Genomic DNA, 22,649 nt, shown 5'->3' on the forward strand with positions numbered 1-22,649 from the left:
AGTTTTCCTAAAGAATGGGTAGAGCAAAGCTATGTCCTCTCTTCTATTTTTCAGATTTTCACCACATTGTTAGCCTTCATTGAATGTCTCACTCTACCTCATATTATCAGAATAAGGCAAATTCTTTGTACTGTTTTCCATCAGTCAGTTTGTCCTCTTGATCAGCAGTAACAGCTAGTTACATATCTAGCTTCTACTGCTGACAAAAAGCTAACATTAGCATGGATTAGCAATCCTGTTACTGTGATTAGAGTAGGGTTAGCGAACAACAAATAAAACATGAAATAAGAATGGCACCATTGATGTGTAAGCTGACCCTATCAAATCTTTGATAATTTATTACCTATTATTGATGAATATGGAGCAGAAAACTGTAAAAGAGAAGTTTTATTTTTCAAAAAAAATTTGAAGCCCAAATGTCCTCCAATTCTGGATTGACCCTAAAGTTCCCATGTAAAAAAAAAAACAAGTCTGGGGTCAGACTGAATGTATTCTGAGCATTATTTGGGGGAAGAGAACATACAACAGGGAAAAAACTGATGAAAAACTTTCATCAGTGAAAACACCTCTAAGGTGTAGGTTCTGAAAATGTAGTTTAGTATGTCGCTAATTAATAACAATTAGTGCATTTGTAATTTTGCATAGATTTCTTTGTTAAATGAGAGATTACTGGTATAGTTACAAAAAATGTTACCATGAAATTGTTGAATGTGCATTTATCAGTGTATATTATCTATAATGATTGATATTTTGTCAACCTACAGCTTTTATCATAATATCTGTATTTGTTAATTCATCCATTGTCATGTTACATACACTACTATCGTTCAAAAGTTTGGGTCACGCAGACAATTTCATGTTTGCCATGAAAACACACTTTTATTCATGTGCTAACATAATTGCACTACAGTTTTCTAATCATCAATTAGCCTTTCAACACCATTAGCTAACACAATGTAGCATTAGAACACAGGAGTGATGGTTGCTGGAAATGTTCCTCTGTACCTCTATGGAGATATTCCATTAAAAATCAGCTGTTTCCAGCTACAATAGTCATTTACCACATTAACAATGTCTAGACTAGATTTCTGATTCATTTAATGTTGTCTTCATTTAAAAAATGCTTTTCTTTCGAAAATAAGGACATTTCTAAGTGACCCCAAACTTTTGAACAGTAGTTTATTCAGTCATTATCATGTAATATAGGTATTTTCCTCTTTCAGCATCAAACAGTAAATGAATGCACACACACCAAAAAGCTAATAAAAAATATAAAGAAAAAAATAAACATTATGATAGACAATAGGAGTTGATTTCATTCCACGTAGTTCTGTTTTCACATATTTTTGTCACCTAAACCTTTGAAATTTTGATTGATTGATTGATTGATTGATTGATTGATTGATTGATTGATTGATTGATTGATTGATTGATTGATTGATTGAATGAATGAATGAATGAATGAATGAATGAATGAATGAATGAATGAATGAATGAATGAATGAATGAATGAATGAATGAATGTGTGTGTGTGCGTGTGTGTGTGTGCTCTTTATTTTATTCACTGACCTGTAAAGTTCATCACAGATAACCAAAGCGTTCCTACTTAGAACAAACCCATGAAGCCAACACACAGCTTTAGTGTGATATGTGCTGCAGAGCGTATTTTTAATTCTGCAATATAAAAGACAATTGAATCTGCTTCAGAGAGAATCAGTGAGGGAGGACACCACAATATGGAGCAGTTTTCCACAGCTCTCCTCGCTGTAATCTGCTGTTTGAGGTCAGAAATAGAGGAAGTTGTTCATAATGAGTGTTGTTTTGGTTTGTATCACTTCATGCAATGAGGAGAAAAGAAACTGGAGAATTTTATTCCACTGTCAGCCAACTGAGGGCAGCAAAACACATTTCCCAAACACTAACATAATTGCCAGTATGACAGGAACATAGTAACAGTCCACATATATTTAATATTGGGGATTATGGGAAAAACAATTGTCTTCTATTATGATAAGTAATGGAAGATAACATGATGAATTGTTTTTTTAATCTCTTTGCTATTTTTCTCTGAAGATTCAAATGCAACCTAAATCTACCTACTGGAGCTGAAGTACAGTCCACTTACATTATAGCCAGTTGCTTTGCATTTTTCCTGCATAAATTGTGAATTTCATTTTTCAGTCCATGACAGCAATACTGTGCTTACTTTGTACTAGTACGTACTAATTTGAAAACTTCATCTATGTAGTAATAAATGTTGACGTTTATTTTGCTGGTAATAATGATGCTACAGAGTGGACAGCAGCAGATTGTGCAGACATTTGACTGATGTCCTGTTTGTAACACCAGTCTTCTGTCACTAGATGACAGTGTTACACTTAAATACCTGTTTCTTCTCAATGATTTATTTGAATTCTTTCCAAGCAAAAGAGAAGAGAGAAACAACGTACGCTACCGTTCAAAAGTTTCAGGTCACCCAGACAATTTCATGTCTTCCATGAAAACTCACACTTTTATCCATGTGCTAACATAATTGCACAAGGGTTTTCTAATCATCAATTAGCCTTTCAACACCATTAGCTAACACAATGTAGCATTAGAACACAGGAGTGATGGTTGCTGGAAATGTTCCTCTGTACCCCTATGGAGATATTCCATTAAAAATCAGCTGTTTCCAGCTAGAATAGTCATTTACCACGTTAACAATGTCGAGACTGTGTTTCTGATTCATTTAATGTTATCTTCATTGGGGGAAAAAAAGGCTTTCTTTCAAAATTAAGGACATTTCTAAGTGACCCCAAATTTTTGAATGGTGGTGTACTACTGGGTCATTAAATGCCCAGCACACTTATAGCCCACTCACCTAGGATTAGACTTCACCAGTGGTTATACACAGCCAGTGCTTTGTTAATTCATTCCTATCAGTGTTGCATTACATCCTTTAAAATCCTTATTGGTGCATGAATACCTTATATAATTCAGCATAGCTCTGCTAAACTCAACTTGAGCAGAAGTTTAACTATTCAGATGGCCCAGTTAGAGATAACAACTAGGTGGCAGTGCAGGACCTATAATGCTGAGGTGCAATATATCAGGAAGGTCTTGAGGGAATTTCTTCAACTGGGGTACAAATGTTAACTTCGATTCCAGAATGAACTGATTCAGTTTCAGTGGTCAGAAGTCACTGGTTCCTCACAAAATATGTTTCTGACTATAACTGAGGAATCCATACAGTACTATGAGCAGCTTTACACAAATGTCTAATTGGATAAAGTAACAAAGCAAAGATTTTTCATATCTGAAAGGTCAAATGTGTAGCCTGAACAGACAGGAATGTAAACTGCAGTTTACCTTATTATATGAAGTGCTATGAGATGACATATGTTGTGAATTGGTGCTATATAAACAAGAAAAGCACTCAGAGAGTGCAGTTCTACACCACGGCTGCTCAGTCATTGTATCATTTCCAATGGATAAGTCCTGATAAGTCCGTAGCGGTCGATTTGTAGTAAGATCGCAATCATGTTATTGTCAGCAGGCAGCTGATGTAGTGTTCACTTGCTGTCATAGTTACAGTGACGCCATGCCACTATCTTGCAATGATACAGAAATCTTTAACAAATCCATGTATCCAGACTATAAGCCGCATCACTGCCAAAATCTAATCACTTGTTCCTTTAGTCATTTTTGATCTTCCCTCAAAATTTCATCCAAATCTGTTGTGAACAGACAGACAAACCAATGCTGATTGTGACATAACTCCACCAAGGAACGTGGCAGAGTGATAAACTGAAATGAATTTAATGGGCCAGCTTTGTCTCCTCATGTCCATCAGAGAGCCTTGTGTATCCATGACCTTGTTGCTAGTCCATCGGACATCCGTTCTTGGACAGCTTTTGGTAAACACCACCAGGAACACCCAACTGTTGCTCTGTAGTTTCGGTGATGCTCTCAGTTCAGTTCAATCAATTTTATTTATATAGCGGCAATTACAGGTCAGATTGTCTTAAGATGCTTTACAGAACCCTTGTGCCTGAAACCCAGAGCAGCTCTAAGGCAACAGTGGCAAGGAAAACTCCCTTTTAACGGGAAGAAACCTTGAGCAGAACCCGGCTCTTTATGTGGGGGAACATATAACACACAATTAGATACATGCATGATAAGATAGATGATACATGCAAAGTACAAGCTAACATTGATTCATAAGTTTACTGTGATGGTGTAAGGCTCTGGCATTAGATATACTACATATATATAGCCGGTAGTAAAATTCTAACAGTATGTATGTGAGTATATCTAGTATAGTGAGGGCGATGCAGAGTAGACTGGTGGAAATGGGCAGTCTACTGAGGGTCAAATTGTGATCATCAAAATCACACAAATTTTTATGCTTTCATATTTTTCTTGTTTCCAACACATAATCTTTGAGAAGTGACTGCTCTGCTGCAGTCTGATACATCCTCCTTTTGACAAGCATCATTGTATTGTTGAAGAAATTTCACTCTTAGTCCTATGAAGTTTGCTGTAGTGGGGTATTTATTGGTATTCCTGTATACGGTGGGCTTATCAACACAGAGCATGAGTCTGTGAAAGTAAGCGGACCCAGAACATTTTCAGAGTACACAATTTATAGGGATGGTCAGAGAGTGGGACAGAGGGTAGGGAGGGGACTATTTGTAAATACAAGGGTGAATAGTGGTTCATTTGCATACGGTTGCTAATCAGTGACAGAGGACAGACAACAAAGAACAAAAGGTAATTGACTCAAGTGGTCTGGCAGACAAACAAAGGGTGAGTGATGAGGGGTAAAACAGTTGCAAAGACCAAAGGTGCGACAACAAAAGGTAAGAGGGGTGTCTGACAGACAGTAGCAAATAATAAAAGATAAAAAGAATTATGTATAATGGTAGGAAATGGACTGAAGGAGTGACACATGACACTAGAAGATATCTGTAGCAAAAGTTGTGCTATTTCCTGCATCAGTAAGATGACCATAGTTATTCACTTCACCTGCCAGTGGTTTTAATGTAGTGGCTGATCAATGTAGACATCAGTACATATTGTTCAAGTAATAGCAATACCTGGCTAAAGCGTAGTGAAGTCAGCAAGAGAGACAGATCAATGGTTGGGCTTTTGCAGAGTTTAAAAGCAGTGTGTTTACATTCTTATTAGTATTTAATACTTGTTTCGTGCAGCATAGAATGCAGAACTGTTGTCATGTAGTTAGTTAGTATTATGCTTTAACTGCAGTTCAGTTGTGTAAAATACTCACCTCTTTCAGTAGAACTATACAATATTTACTTTTGAATGACAACAGAAATTAGAAGTTTAGAAGTTTGTTTCTTATTTTAGGTGTTGCACATGCGATACAGCACGCTGATATTTATCAGCCTATATTCCAGTTATTCACAGTATTGTATTTAGAACTATATTTGCCACTGCCGAGTACTCGTTTCTTTCTCTGCAGTATTTTAAGAGGCTATAAAGCCCCATTACCATCCAAAACCAATCAATGGGAAGCTCATTAGTAGATCATTAACTTGAATAAAATGGCAAACTCTCATCTAGCACAGAGATTGTGTGGGCCGGTACAGAGCAAAATTACATTATCATCTGTTAACTGAGATTATTTTGTCTCTGAACAGAAAATGTTATCATTTCCTCATAAAACCAGAGGCTTGCTACATAAGAGAGAAAAGACACACCTTCATATTCAGATAATGGACATAATAAAATTGTCTTTCTCGTGTTGATGGCCTCAGGTAACTATGCAGCTCAGCAGTCTTCATTTAGTGAGAGTTTTGCTCTGTGCGGATGCCCTGTACTGCATTGCAACATTTTGTCAACCAGATTTATTTAGCCGAGGACTAGACTTGCTTTTTGTTGCCAACTGGAAGTCGGTCTGTAGATAGAGAATAAATCTGACACATTTACAGGGAGTAGGCAAAGAACTTTCAACACCTGTGAAATACAATGCAATCCGATGCAAGAACATCCTAATAATAAATGCCCCCATTTTCTGAGAAATATTTTTTGTCTGTGTTGGGACTGTCTGGATTTCATTGGACAGGAACCTCTTTTTTTCTTGAAAGTTCAAATTAATACAGTACTGTTCAAAAGTTAGGGGACACTTAGAAATGTCCTTATTTTTGAAAGAAAGGCAGTTTTTTTTTCAATGTAGATAACATTAAATAAATCAGAAATACAGTCTAGATATTGTTAATGTGGTAAATGACTATTGTAGCTGGAAACAGCTGATTTTTAATGGAATATCTCCATAGAGGTACAGAGGAACATTTCCAGCAACCATCCTTCCTGTGTTCTAATGCTACATTGTGTTAGCTAATGGTGTTGAAAGGCTCATTGATGATTAGAAAACCCTTGTGCAGTTATGTTAGCACATAAATAAAAGTGTGAGTTTTCATTGAAAACATGAAATTGCCTGGGTGACCCCAAAACTTTTAAACAGTAGTGTATATTATATAGTCATGCAATGACAGTCAGTTCTCCTTTTTATTGTGTTTTCTTAATGAGATCCTTCAGATGTGTGAGGAGCTTGTCATGGACTTCTGTTTTGGTTTCAGGTTTTGTGATTCGCTCCTACGTTTTCTATTTCTATGCTTGCTGTGTCTGTCTCCATGTGGATTACATGTCTCTTTTCAGTTCCTGTTTTATTTTCAATATGCCTTTCCTTGCGTGTTCCTTGTGTTTTTACTTTTGTTTTGTCCCTCTTTTCCCTCCCAACGTTGAACCTTACCACACCCCAGCTCCGAGATCTTCCAGGAAGCTCCACTGCTGAGTGTCATGGAGGAACCACAGCCCCAGCCTTTACCTTCCAGACGTCTCTTCTGTTCCTGTTCCTGTATCTCAAGAGGGTCGACGTCTCTTCTGTTCTGGATTGTATACCAGGGTCAAGTCCTGGGCCCTACCATGATCTGCTGATGTCTCTCCTCCTCCAGAATCTGAGCTCCCAACAGTCTTCAGGCTGTTCATCCCATTAGGTGAGTGTGTTTTGTAAAGCTGTGAGAGTTGCCTGCAGTCCAGCAGCATCATGGCAGTAACAGGTAAACATCCAGGAGGAGACAAATAGAGAATTCTGGATAATGAGTGGGCATGTATTTTTCTTAGAGGAGTTAACAAGTGCCTGGTTTCAAAATTACGACAAGCAGTCGATGGCAATTATGCATGGATGGCTGGATGCAGGGAAAGAGGCTGTGTCTAGGCCTCTGTACATGATATTCAGCCTAATTCATTATGAGAGAAAAAGGGTTCCTCTGCATGCACATAGCATGCCTTTTCTCTCCACAGCCTATCAGGTAAAATTAGTCATTCACAGGAGAATAGATGAGGAATATTGCCTGTCACTGGGTTTTTGTGGAGAAAAAAGAAGCGAGAACAAGTAAATGATTGCATGAGGCTAGCTGTTGTGCGAGAGACAAAAATGTTTCCATCATAGCGCAAATAATCCCGACTGCGTTTTCATATCAGCAAGGCTTTTAAAATCAATGTGCAGGTTTCAGTTCCTGGTAGTCCAGCTAGACTTTGTCATTTGCATTGCCTCCGGCTGTGTTTTTCCTTCAGTAGCCCGTGCACCGCCGGGCATTAGAAAATGATTTCTTTATCCAACACAAGACATTTTACTTAACAAGACATTGAGCAGTACAGAACAGGCTCTGATTTACAAACCTTGGTACATTGTCACTTTTCAGGAGTTGTGTAGCATTTGCAGTATGACTAAGTTTGCATAGTCAAAATAAACTGAATTTGACAGGAAATGACATTCCATTTTATGTAATTTATGAGGCTTTTCTAACTATGTCTCTTCCCTGTTTGGTGTGAATTATGACCGGGGTTTGCAAAACCATTACAAAGTATTCACTAAACAATTCAACAACACTCGAGATCTATCCCCAAAACATTTATCTTTATTGAGCATAAGATTAGTCCACAGAATTATGTGATGTTCTTTGCCTTTCAGGCTAATAGAGAGGAGGGCTACAGCACTGTACCTATATTCATACACAGTTTGAAAGCAAACCATCTTTTGGGCTTTTGTATGCATTCAACAAATGATATATAGTGTGGTAATTAGTGAGCTTTTCCTGGCTACTAATAGACAAACCCAGTTAAATGACGAAGCATTTGTTAAAAGTTTATGTTGAAGATCCCACATTACTGAGACAGAAGACCCTAGGAAATCTATAACTGTTCAATGACATTGATTTTTATTTGCCTTCTAATTGCATACAAGCAAACCTGTCTGCCAGTTATTTTCCTTCAGTATCTTTATTTTTATCTGAACAGACCTGTATACATCTCACCTTCGTCATAATCCACTACTTCTCCCTGTGTAGTAGTTGACTCTTGTGCAGCTACAGTCAGGTCCATAAATATTTGAACATTGACACAATTTTCAACATTTCATCTCTGTACACCACCACAGTGGATTTGAAATGAAACAGTCAAGATGTGCTTGAAATGCATACTTTGAGCTTTAGTTTGAGGGTATTTACATCCAAATCAGGAGAACGGTGGAGGAATTCCAACATATTTTATGTTGTGCAAGACCTATGTCCATGCCCTCCACCTTTTTAAAGTACCAAAAGTAATTGGACAATTAGCTGCTCAGCTGTTCCATGGATGGCCAGGTGTGTGTTATTCCCTCATTATTTCATCTACAAGGACCAGATGAAAGACCTAGAGTTCATTTCAAGTTCGGTATTTATGTTTATGGAATCTGGTGAGGTCAGCTCTCAATATGAAGTCCAAAGAGCTGTCACTATCATGAAGCAAGCCATCATTAGGCTGAAAAATCGAAATAAACCCATCAGAGAGATAGCAGAAACATTAGAAATCAACAGTTTGCTATTTTCTTAAAAAAGAAAGAAAGAACGCACTGGTGAGCTCAGTAACACCAAAAGACGCGGAAGACCAGAGAAAACAAATGTGGTAGATGACAGAAGAATCCTTTCCCTGGTCCAGAAAATCCCTTCACAAAAGTTGGTCAGACCAAGAACATTCTCCAGGAGGTAAAAGTCAATAATTAAGAGAAGACTTCACCAGAGTGAATACAGAGGGTTCACCATGAGGTGGAAACCACTGGTGAGCCTCAAAAACAGGAAGGCCAGATTAGAGTTTGACAAAAAAAAAAAAAAAAAAAAAAAATCATCTAAAAGAGCCTGAGCGGTTCTGGAACAACATCCTATGGACAGATGAGTCAAAAATCAACTTGTACCAGAATGATGGGAAGAGAAGAGTCTGGAGAAGGAACTGTTCAAGATCCACAGCGTACCAGCTTATCAGTGAAGCATGGTGGTGGTAGTATCATGATGTGGGCATGTATGGCTGCCAATGGAACTGGTTCTCTTATATTTATTGATGCTGTGACTGCTGACAAAAGCAGCAGGATGAACTCTGAAGTGTTTCATAATATATTGTCTGCTCATATTCAGCTGCAAGCGTAGACCTCCATCACTCCTGTTAGTAGAGACGATGGCATTTTAGATTCTTTGCAAACACATTTTTAAAATAGTAAATGTTTACTCTTTGAGCGAAATGGGAATCAAGAGAGACAGTTTTCTTCTATGAGGTTAATACAAATAGCTTTTCCATTTATGTTAGTAAGCACTTAGTGAAATTTGTCCTGCCACTGAGCCTGAAAAACCTTAATGTGATGTTGTGTCATTTGCATTTTCTGTACATTTAGGATAAAGTAATGAAGCCAAAAGTGTTATTAGCTTCCAAATTCCCTGAGTAAAGCTTGTGCTTGTGCTGGTCACAAGTGAATTGTAATTGTTAAATGATAGTTCTGCCACATTTGCATTTTGCACCTGTACCAAACCTGCAGATCTTTGCCAGCGATAGATCAATGTAATGTGTAATGTAATGTAACGATGTCATTTTAAGTCAATTTCTTAGAGCCCAGCTCTCAATCAATGAGTCCATCCCTACCAAGACCTTGACTTATTCTTATCCATGCTGCTAAATTATTTATCAGTGCCCTCTTATCCTGACACTGACTGTGTGAGTGTGGGCATTTTATTATGCATGAGAAACCAGAATCAAGTGCTCCAAAAGCAGAAAAAAACAAGAAAAATAGGTGTAAAAATCTATTACAATTATATTCTGATTTCTGTTCCACACTTTCTATCAGCCATCCTTTTCAGTTTCTCTCTTTTTATTGTTTAACTAACTCTAATTTCCTTATCTGACCTTTCCAGAAAGCACACAGTGAGGAGGAAGGATTTGTGGATAGAACAGCCAAAACTGTGGCAGGTGGACAAATAATAGCTGTTCTCCAGAGGCTAAGAGCAAAGAAAATCCCTGACAGTAGGTTTCTCTGCACTAAACAGGAGCACAGCTGTCAAAGAGATGCTTCACTTTCCTCAGAACTGTGAGAAATGTCTGCTTTAAGGATTGTGCATAAGCAGAAAACTGCTGTTGGTCACCAAACAGAGGGAATGAACTCCTCAGAGTCATGATGTTAAAGTTTGCTAGTGATTGGCTGATTTCTAGTTACCCTAAATAATCATCCAGAGGAGTTAAAGCTAAGAACTTCCGACTGTTAGTCTCATCGTGATAAAGTGTAGGTAATCTGATTTAGTGCCGTCGTCAGGCTAATCAGCCTGCAGCTTTGGAAAATGACATATTATTTAGTCTGAAGTCACTGGATGCCATCAGTGATAACAGAACACCAGGCTGCCATTAACAGCTCCACTGATCAGTCTAATGAAAACAATTCATTCCAGCTGATAGGGATAAGTGATAAGTCAGCGGATCAGGCAGTAAACATCCTCCGTCCCTGAATCAGATTCCGCCAACAGATATGAAGAGTGAACGAAATATATTGGAAAAGCTGTTTGTATAGTTTAAAAGAAGTAACTGTGTTATCAAGGTCACAGCTGCTAAGCAACAGGATGCCTCTGATTGTTGAACACTGCGACGGGGGAATTCTATCATGTCTCAGCTCTTAACATGTAACACAATAGCTGGTGTTTTCTTTTGTTGTAATGACTCTTGACATTTTTACGTGACTCGGAATGCTGGAATGGTTTACTGGAGTACTAACTGGAGATGCTGGCAGAAACGTTAAAGGAGGAAATGCAGTTTCACTTGCTGCAAACTCTTGACACTTCAGGTGATATGAGGGTTGATCATTTGTTGTTCATGCTACATTCAATACCTAAGCCTGTCATTTATCAGACCTCTCAGGATGTCTATGCATCCTATATACATTACACATATACTCACTCCAAAGAGAATGTGTGATGTGACTGTGTTACACTCTGCTTGCAAATGTGTCACAGTCCAGAGTGAGTTTAGAACAAAAACTTTGCATTTCTTAAAGTAACTCTCCCTTTTATTGCCTGTTTTTATGTATAACCTTTACTGTGTGTTGTAAACAAACCTTAAAAAAGTCACCAAATTATGTAGGTTGTACACAACCAGTCGAAGGTTTGGACACACCTTCTCATTTAATGTTTTTTCTTTATTTTCATGACCATTTACATGTGTCAGTTAACTAGCATAGCCTCCATGTTTACCCCAATGAATTTTATAAAGCAAATCTAAAATAAAGATTTTGTTTTTCTTTAGTTAGACCTCTAAGCTGTCTTGTGGAACTTAATCTTCATTATCGTATAGAGACAAGCTATATTTTCCTGCTGCAAGCCTAATAGATTTAGTAATTATGTTTTATTGTGTTTCCTTCTAAACATTGAAGCTCTTTAATTACTGTTTTGCTGGCTTTTGGGTGTCACACACACACTCGCTCTCACGCACACACACATGCATAACAACATCAATGATTTAATGATGACAAAGACTGCAAAAATATGTAATCTACTGTCAGCTTCACTGTAAAAATATAATCCACATGTGCAGTCAGAGTTAGAAACACACACAGTGACTGTCTAGGGATCGGTCTAGGCTGGCAGGTGAACTGCTGCATATGTATCTAATGATGTGATACAGGGCTTGTGGGCATTGTATGAAACAGAGCATGTTTATAAATGAGATACTGAGTCCCGCAGTGGACTTTGAATTTGCATCGATGTTGGGCTAAAGGTCCTCCTAACAACTGCCTTACAGTCGAACAGTACAGACCGTCACAATCAGAATTATCTACTCAAAGAAATCTTGTCATTTCCACAGTCTTCACTTGTTCTTCTTTGTAAATGTGCTATATTTGGAACAAGAAACAAAAACAGTCACATTATGAGATAATCTTATTTTATGTGCCCTCAAGTAATTCTGGGGTTTGAGCAACAGGCTATAATTAGGAAATACACATTGTTGGACATTGTCATAATGGACAAAACTAACTATAAAAGAATGTATTTGAACAGCTGTAACTAGTTTTGCAATAGACTTGGGACGTGGAAGAGTCGACTTCAACTGCACTGCTTGCCTTTGTGCCATCCCTGAGGCTGAATGAGCTCACAGTGCAAACAAAACAATAAAACCAACTTAAAGTGTGTTGAAAGGTCAGCCTGTTCTATACCTCCATGAAACCTGTTTTCAGCACAAGATAATAAAAAAACAGTGCAGCTAATGTAGCAGACCTTTTTATTATTTATATGATGACTTTACAGGGTGATTTAGGGCCAGTCAAGGTCTACAGTAGCGCTATATGACACACATCTTGCATTCTATCATTAATTCATTAAAGAAAGTCTGGCAAAATTTTGACATTTTTCCTACTTTCCCATGAAAACTCAAAATACAAAATGAATTCAGTCTGCGATTAAAAAAACTGTGTAACCAAATCATGGTATACGGTATATTTCATTAATTTATTTAATCCACCATTTATTGTAGTGTAATGTTTTCTGGGTGTGATATACTAAAAGATGATATAATTATGGCAAATGCTATTAAAACTGAAGAATAGAGTTCAGACGTGTATGAACAGATCACATGCTTTTTAGAAAATTATTTAAGGAGTACTCAAAACATTATGGTGTATACTTAAGGTATTATAACTAATATATTAGAAACATAATGCATAAAGGTATAATATGCTTGAAACATAGCACTAAATAGTAAGGGTAAGATGTGAAGCAAAAGTCTGAACATGTCTGGACATGTTTTCTGGAAAACAGGACCTAATGATGTCCTCTGTAAGGTGTGACATAATGGTGAAATATGATAACCTGATGTCATGATCTGACCAACAGATTTAGAAAAGCATAAAAGATGGTGCACAGCTCAGTATCTCTGGTTTTTCTTGGGGGTATAAATCACCTTTAGGCAGTGCTCTTGGGTTTTTTTGGTCGACAAAATAAATCCTGGTACCCTCGACTGCTGACTTCTCTTGGTGATGTTTTTTGAAGATCTTTAACATTTGAACACGGTCAAGTCTTAGACTCCGGTCCATGATTTGGGACTTAGTTTCCTTATCAGTATTCTTTACTCTAGCATTGAGAGATGGACTAACTGTTTTTTTTCTGGGTTTTTGTTGTTGTTGTTTTTCATGGGATTTTTTTAAAGACACCACAAGGAAGGAATACAATTTCATGATCGTTAACTTTTATATTATAACTGATCGTTTGCTTGCACATCATCTGGCTTTCTTGCATCTGCTTAGAAGGTTAACACGTCACTTCATTCAGTTCAGGGTAAATCAATGTTTCAAGATGCGTTGAATTTTTATTTAACTGCATTACTTCTCTTTTTTGTTTGTTTTGTTTTTTGCAAACTGGGTACAGAAAACCAGGGTTTTAGTTCAGTTCTTCCACAACACTAAACACATTGGGTATATGCTTGTCCTTCAAGTATTTAAAGAGCAAAACATGGTCAAGATGTTTCATTGCAGAAGCTCGTGTTTAATCAGCTGAAGGACCGCTTGTGGAGAAAATTAGAGACAGGCATTCAGTGTCTTTGCAGTTGAGTCATTTACACCTTTTCATATTAGCAGCCGGCCTTCTGCACAGGCAGTTTATTGTGAGCTCGGCTCTGAGGGAGTTAGTGAACAGCGTCGGAGGTGATTTCCATCATTAGGAGTTAGTGCATCATAAATACAAAACATGTAACGACTCATTTTAATTGGAAATAAAGCATTCTTTGTTTGTCCTTCGTTTCCACAACAGCACAGACAGTCTTAAGTTATTCTAACAATTCAAAAAAACAACTTGTCTCCATGGATAAATGTAGAAATTTGGATGAAACTTTTTTCTTTAAAGGGCTCAGCCACCAAATAGCTTTTTTGGGACGGCTGCCCATATTTCCTCACTGCTGGGGTCTGATGTCTGGCAGAAAATTGAAGCCAGCCGGGTGTAACAGTGTCACATCAACAGGACTCTGAGGCTTTCAATCTTTCACTGAATTTGCCGGCTTTAATAATAATATGAGAAACCTCATGCTGCTTTTGATGAGGACATGAACAAAGGCAAAAACAATTGCATTTATGCAAATTTATAGATTTTTGGATTCCCTTTGTACTAAAAAGTTTGAATATACGTAGGTTAATGTGTGTTTGTTTTTCTCGACTTTCCAGCTCAGCTGTCAGAGAAAATGTGCTCAGCTCTCAGGCTTATGAAAGACGAATTATGAAACAAATGGCCTTTCCTTTTTATAATACAGTAGTTATAAGAAAAGCAATTTCCATGTCTAAAGTTAGTGGCCGTTTGCCCAGTTTTATCATCAAACAAAATGAGTGTTTCTACAGTGGATGTGAATAGACAATAAATAAATAGATTTAACACCATGTATATTTATCTTCAAGAAAAAGATTAGAAATGTGACATCTGTCTGCGTTAGTCTTTTCAAAGACTTTTCTGAAGTAGGTTTTTCCATTGGCCATCTTCTTTTCCATTTGAAGGGGAAAAAATGTAAATTCCGTGGCATGCAGGAGTCTAAGATTCTTCAAATTAGTTGATAAATATAACATTTTAGGATCTAAAACTAAGGCGAAGATGCTTTAAAACCCATTTGAGCAGTTTTCATTTATCATTTGGATTCACATAAAAGGAATACAAACCTGAATAAAATCAGTATTTGGTAGCATCACACCGTTTACATTAAACTATTTTAGGTTGCACACAGTTTCTTATGACACTTGGCAGGTACAGTATGTTGTCCAAAGTGTGTTGGAGAAATTGCCGTGAGGTTGAGCTGTCTCAGTTGTTTCTGTCCCATCATGTGACACCAGATGTTAAGAGTAGAAATCTTTAACAAATCCATGGATCCAGACTATAAGCCGCATCACTGTCATTTCTGACCTAACTATGCAAAATGTGAAATGTTAATGATCGTAGTGGCAACCCCAACAAAACGATCCCCTGACTCTGCAGTTCCATTCCATTTTGGGCCTTTTTAGTGTCTTGAAGCTAGTTGTTTTGGTTTTTGTCTGGTTGATTTCCATGCACACTGCAAACTCTGATAAACCCATTTAACACGACCTATCAAAGAGCAGGCAGACATATTGAATATAGCTAACAATCCTCAGCTAAAGGCCCAAATATTTCCCAAATAGGAGGGGAAATTTCAGACTGTTATTATATGGCCAGAAATAAAATTCCAAATAATTGTTAATGTTGTTCTGTATCTGCAGATAAAAAGGAAAAGAAACACATCACCTTCACTTTTAAGGAACTGCTCCTTTAGTGCTGTCATTTCAAGCCACTGAATCTCAACGCTTGGACTGGAATCACTGAATAGCCAGAATCGATTACAAACCCTTTTAAACCACACCTTGTTGTTGAATCCTTGAGAACCTATATGGTTAATACACTTTATTTATTGCAGTAAAGAAGGCACTGTACTTACTAAACCCATAAATCTGTTAAAGATACTGAGAGAACAGCTCCATTAATCGGATTAATCTTTCTCTGACCTTATGACTAACCAACGTGAACATAGCTTGTTGTTTTTCATTGTAAGAGTTGTTAAAGAATATTTTGTGCGATGGAGCAGTTTGATTAAATAGTCCCTGCCTGCTACTATGGTGACATTTATGTAAGAAGAGAAAACTTAAATCTTTGAATAACTTTTCAATATACAATAGTACATAGGCTTGTGACAGAAATATACACAACCGTACAAAAGTTTGGGGTCACCCAGACCCATGTTTTCCATTCATTTATGTTAGCACTTTTGACTCTTGACTGTGTAGTTTTTCCACCCAATTAGGACACTGTTTACACCAATGCTGTACAACACCTTTTCTTATAGCTATATATCTCAGTAAGTTTAGTCAATAAACTGAAAATTCAAAAGGTTAGAATTCTAGTATGTGGATTTAGTAAAAAAAAAAACAAAAAAAAACAGCAGCAGCAACATTTTAAAACTCAATGATAGCTACGAAATCAGTTGATGCCCAAGTATAGGACCATCCACATGCTGGAACATCACAACAGCAGCTGATGTAGGAATTTGTCTTCTTCACCTTTATTTTTGCACAACAGCTTAAGTGGAGCAAAGTTGTCTACTGCACACTGCAGAAAATAACGACCTAAAATCAGCAACAAGAACAAAAGAAAATAGAGGTAGTTTCAGAAAAAAGTGCAAAATGAATGCATTTGACTGGAAATACTCAGTAGTTTAGGGTTACTGTGAAAATAATGACCTCCTTTGCACATCGTAAAAATGATTAGCTTATAATCTGCAGCATCAGCCCTTATTAGTACTGTTTGAAAATCAAAAATGTGCAGCCAGAGGTCAATAACCAAGACCCGCAGTGAGTTACTCTGCTGTTCTGCCATTCCTTTTATCAGCTGTGTTACGAATAGCCATGATGACACTCACAGCAACCAGATACTTAAGAGCATAGTTAAACATCATTCCTGAATTGGAGGACGTTTTACGGCACACCCATCAAATTTCAAATAATTCATGTACAACATAACATAAGTTTGTCCTCTTGGTCAGCAATAACAACTAGCTAAATATCTAGCTTCTACTGCTGAGAAAAAGCTAACATTAGCATGTATTAGCAACCCTGTTACTGTGATTAGAGTAGGGTTAGCAAACAACACATAAAACATGGAATATAAATGGTACCATTGATGTGTAAGCTGACCCTATCAAATCTTTGATAGTTTATTACCTATTATTGATGAATATGGAGCAGAAAACTGTAAAAGAGAACATTTATTTTTCAACAATTTTGAAGCCCAAATGTCCTCCAATTCTGGATTAACCCTTAAACTGCTACTCCTTCACCTTTACTTTTTTAGATTCTGTTTAACATCGAGATGTACATACATGTATAAGCTGACAAGACAAACAGCAACTGGGCAAGAAAACAAACAAAACATGGTTGAAATTTTCATTTTAAACATGTAGACAATTTAAACATGGCAAAGGAGACCTCGGCTGTAATGAGAGTATACAGGTCAAGCTTGTCCAGTGTAAACTCTTTTGTGCTGACTGAATTTAAACAGGTGAATAAAACACAACACAGACTTCACACAAGCTTCAAGTTTAGTCCTGCTTTTCCACATAAATTTTAAAGGAATTTTAAGAAGCATTTATTTGCGTTTCAGTCGAGTTAGATGAGAAGATCAGTGCACTGGACTTGAATGTTAGCTCATTAAAGGACTGTTACCAGTTGCCATCAAACCCATAAATATGGCTCAGATTGGACAAACTGGACCCATTAGGAGGCCAGAGGGTGCTTAAATTTACTCTGCTAATAGAAAACAGAAGAAACAGCTTCGATTAGTCATATCTATGGGAGTGATTTCAACTTTTAATGACCATTCATTGGGCTGATAACAATTAAATCACTTTCATGTCTGTACAGTAACTAAGCAGCTGGAGCCAGGAATTGGTTAACGTAGCTTAGCATTAAGATTGGAAATCAGCAAATGTTTGCACCTCTAAAACAGAAATGTACTTAGTGTCTCCCAGTAAGGACAAACAAAACCCCATGTTAAGCAGCAGGTTGTTGTTTTATGCTTCACTTTATTTTTTATTTTGTACAGATTAGCCAAACAAGATATAATGGGATCATTTCTAAACTTCAGTAAGTAGTGCTGACTTTGGAGAGAATCAGGCCATCTGTTTCTCTTAGTTTCTAGTGTTTATGCTGAGGTAAACTCACTGGCTGGTTGCTCCAGCTGCATATGTACCAAACAGACATTAGACTAATTCTCATCTGTCTGATAGAAAGCCAAAGAACATATTTCCCTAAATATCAAGCTGTTCATTTACACTAAGACTGTTTTGACAAGAGTCCCTTTGTGATAAGCAAGATTTAAAACCTTCTGTGCTTATATGTTGCATATTTCTAAATTAACATGGCAAATTATCTTTTGTGTATATATAAAGAGCTTTATCAATGATGAAATGCTATTAAAGTGTTTCAGCACATTTTAGTAGGAATTCAGGATGATGGTTTCCACCTGTCATGAAAACAGTATGTCAAAGTTTCCAGCAGATGATCCAATGTGTGATGGTCCAGTGTGTGATGATCCAGTGTGTGACGGTCCAGTGTGTGACGGTCCAGTGTGTGACGGTCCAGTGTGTGACGGTCCAGTGTGTGATGATCCAGTGTGTGATGATCCAGTGTGTGATGATCCAGTGTGTGATGATCCAGTGTGTGATGATCTAGTGTGTGTGCTGCCATGACTGAAATACAACAGGACAATGACACATAACAAGTGGCAGTAACAAACACAATAGATTTCTGGGTTTGTTTTTTTCCAAATTCACTTTGATACTTCTGTAAGATTGTCAATGTGATGCAGCAGCTCTACTTCACATCTAAAAGGACTTTTTCCACGACTTGCAAAGGATCTTCTGGAAGGCATGTCGGAAGTCTCGGTTGAAGATGGTGTAAATAGCAGGGTTGAGGGAGCTGTTACAGTAGCCAATCCAGAAAAAGAATTTAAACAGAGGGTCAGGAATCTTACAGGAATCCCTACACACACCGTATAAGCTGTAGCTAAAGAAAAAGGGGAACCAGCACACAACAAACACCCCCATGACCACAGCTAGGACAAATGTAAACCTCTTCTCCCTGGCTTGAGAGGCCTTTTTTATGGCTAAGGAGCTCCGCCGACGTTTCCTCCGAGAGGCAAAGAGGTCTTTGGACTTGTTACTGACTCTGGAGATGCCAGCGGAGTGTTTGGAGAGGGAGCCTTTGTTTGTACCGGCCCTCTTGGTTCTCTGGGAGTCCTGGGGCTGGGATCCGTGACCTTTGTCTTCTGAGGAGGAGCTCTCCTCCATGTCAGGGCTCTCAGTCTGCTGGCCCACGGTGGCGGTGCGTTGGCTGGGCGTAGGCGGGCAGTGACAATGACCGTTCTCCCTCTCGCCATGGAACGGGGAGGTGGCTTTGCTCAGTCCATTCTCAGTTTGTGTCACACCATCTGGCCTGGATTTTTTTCCAGACATGCTTCTGGTTCTGGTTTTGGCCACCTGGTATATTCTGATATACACCAGAATCATAATTAAGCAGGGAGCGAAGAAGGACGCGATGCTGGAGGAGAGAATGTACCAAGTGTCATCATTCAGTTGGCACTGAGGCTGAGAGCTCACGTCGTTGTTGCTGTCGATAGATATGAGCGGAGGAGAGGAGATGAAGGCAGATATCAGCCACACGATCAGGATGATGCTCTTGACGCGTTTAGGAGTCCGCTTCAGATTGTACTCGACAGCCTGCGTCACGGACCAATACCGGTCCAGGCTTATAGCACACAGATGTACAATAGAAGAAGTGCAGAACAGAACATCCAGAGCCAGATAAATACCACACCAAACTTTTCCAAAATACCAGTAGCCCATAAGTTCATTCGCCAGAGAAAACGGCATCACCAAAGTGGCGACTAGGATGTCCGCGGTGGCCAGCGACACCAGAAAAAGGTTCTGTGGGGCTTTCAGTGCCCTGCTCGTTAACACAGCGATAACCACCAGAATATTCCCAACAACGGTAAAAAGAATGAGAAAACTTACAAGGGCGGCAATTCCAGCTATAGCTGCCAAAGAGTATCCGCTGTCCAGGCTCCAGGAGGAATTCAAATGGATCACCGTGAACGCGTCCATTCCGCTGGCGTTAAACGAATCCATTCCAACTGTGTGCGCTTTACATGCGTATCCTGAACTGGCTGAATGCTGGCATGAATGTACACTCAACCCTCTAACAACAGGAGAGTCCGTCCAAGACGCGCTGCTCCGCGCTATTGTGCAAATCCGATACGCACGCATGTAAAGATCCCCGCTGAACGGAGCCTGTGGAGGCTGACGGCAGCCTGCTGGTCAGGTGTATCTCCGGATAACGCACTCCGTTACGCGCTGCTCCAGTCTTGCCCTGCAGGAGTTGAGGGGCGTCCAGCCGCAGCTCTCCCTCCTCCAGCATGGTGCGCTTTGGCTTCCAATGAAGCTCCATCCGTATGTTGTACTGTAAAAGCCACTGCTGCTCCACCCCCGGCCAGAGCACTGTTCATGTTGTGGGACTGCAAAGTTGTATTTCAGCCCAAATTATTTCCATTTCAATTAACAATTGTCTTTGCATCGCAACTTCAAGGATCATTAGAGAATTGGAGGACATTTCACGTATCACTCATCAAATTTCAAATAATCCATGTACAAAATACTACAACATTCAGTTGTGTAAATTTACTTGTCCTGAGACCAAATCTAAACAAACAAACAAACAAACAAACAAAAAAACTAAGAGAAAAGAATGTCTGAAAATATTTTTTTAAAATACCAAATAAGTCTGGAGTTCCCCCTATGTAATTTTTCTCTTGTCCCACCCTCCTGATGACCAAACTGAATCTCAAATAAAACAATTAAAATTAAATTTAAATCCCACAACAACCCTTTTTAGCTGGTAGAAGAAGAAAACAGTGAATCACAAGATAAGATGAGATAAGATGAGATAAGATGAGATAAGATGAGATAAGATAAGACAAACTTTACTGATCCCACAGTGGGAAAAATTCACCGTCACAGTGGCTCTAAAGGAGAAAAAAGTATAAAGGCAGCACTAGAATAAATTAGAAACACAGTGCAAAAACTCGGAGAGCATTATATACACAGAAGAGGATTTTCGAAATTTTTTACTTTTTTAAAAAAGACTATTTACATGAGGATGAGGTTGAAACAATTATTGCACATGATACGCTGGAATTAACATCATCAAACAATTTTCCTAAAGAATGGGTAGAACAAAGGTACATTACCATTCAAAAGTTTCAAAATGTCCTTATTTTTGAAAGAAAAGCAATTTTTTCAATGAAGATGACATTAAATGAATCAGAAATCCAGTCTAGACATTGTTAATGTGGTAAATGACTATTCTAGCTGGAAACAGCTGATTTTTAATGGAATATCTCCATAGGGGTACAGAGGAACATTTCCAGCAACCATCACTCCTGTGTTCTAATGCTACGTTACTTAATCATGCTGAATGGCTGATTGATGATTAGAAAACCTTTGTGCAATTATGTTAGCACATGGATAGAAGTGTGAGTTTTCACGGAAACATGAAATTGTCTGGGTGACCCCAAATTTTTGAACGGTAGTGTATGTCCTCTCTTCTGTTTTTCATATTTTCATAACATTGTCAGCCTTCAATTGAAAATCTCACTCTACCTCACATTATCAGGATAAGACTAATTATTTATATTTTTTTCTTGACATTTTTCCTTCACTCAGTTTGTCCTCTTGGTCAGCAGTAACAGCAGCTAAATATCAAGCTTCTACTGCTGAGAAAAAGCTAACATTAGCATGGATTAGCATCCCTGTTACTGTGATTAGAGTAGGGTTAACAAACAACACATAAAACATGGAATGAAAATGGTACCACTGATGTGTAAGCTGAGCCAATCAAGCCTTTGATAGTTTATTATCTATTATTGATGAATATGGAGCAGAAAACTGTAAAAAGAAAAGGTTTATTTTTTAAAAATTTTGAAGCCTAAATGTCCTCCAATTCTGGATTGACCCTTATATGAAGCCTCCAATTTCTGACTCAGTATGAGCCTGATTATTACTGTGCAACTTGTGTTATAAGCGTCTATAAAACCTTGGCAGATTTTTCTCTTTTATTCCTTAGTGCACTTCAACTCAGTGGAATCAGTATTGCTGCACTCACAGTATTTCACTACTGCAAGCTGTTCAAGATGCTCCATAATGTCGTCAGGCTATTTAAGATAAAATACAAAACGGTGTGATCAGAAATCTTAGAGGCTTGTGTAGGATTTATTTTTGCAGCTCTGTGTGTGTGGTAGTAGTTGTAAGAAGATCAGGAGAAGTGTGAGAGTGGTGTCTTGGAGGAAGATAAAGATGGGATTTGGGAGTTTAGCTCATCAGCTGCTCACCCAGACACACATCAGGAACAGCAGACGGATTGGATTTCAACAGTCTGCTGCGTTTCATCTGTCCCCATTACACCTTCACACATCCACATTTCCAGGCTTAGTCTTTTAACACCACACACACACACACCTATGTGCACTAGTGGGTTGGGCTCAGACATTTGTTGGTGCAGTTGGAGGGCGTAGAGCATCTGTTTGACTATGTTAACAGGTTCAATAAGATGCATGCTGATGTCAGTGTTACAACCCGATCAGGGAAGCTGATATTTTTCGTCTTGAAGACGCTTCACCTCTCATCCAAGAGGATTCTTCAGTTCTAACTAACTAATGGAGGGGGGGTGACAGAATATATTGTCACTCCAGGTCACATGGCTAATGGCCCAT

The 22,649-nt window shown here is 38.3% G+C and overlaps 1 protein-coding gene across 1 annotated transcript; it reads right to left on the bottom strand.

Annotated features, from left to right (window-relative positions):
* Nucleotides 1-16,370: 16,370 nt before the first annotated feature.
* Nucleotides 16,371-20,298, bottom strand: LOC111577212 (alpha-2 adrenergic receptor). Its single transcript, XM_023283358.3, has one exon. It carries the CDS (start codon nucleotides 20,146-20,148, stop codon nucleotides 18,709-18,711), a length of 1,440 nt encoding a protein of 479 aa, XP_023139126.2. The 5' UTR covers nucleotides 20,149-20,298; the 3' UTR covers nucleotides 16,371-18,708.
* Nucleotides 20,299-22,649: the final 2,351 nt, after the last annotated feature.

Source organism: Amphiprion ocellaris, chromosome 23 (genome assembly GCF_022539595.1).
Source record: "Amphiprion ocellaris isolate individual 3 ecotype Okinawa chromosome 23, ASM2253959v1, whole genome shotgun sequence".
NCBI lineage: Eukaryota > Metazoa > Chordata > Actinopteri > Pomacentridae > Amphiprion > Amphiprion ocellaris.

Coding starts and splice junctions, on each gene's coding strand:
- LOC111577212 (XM_023283358.3), bottom strand. CDS start 20,148: ATGCGTGCGTATCGGATTTGCACAATAGCGCGGAGCAGCGCGTCTTGG.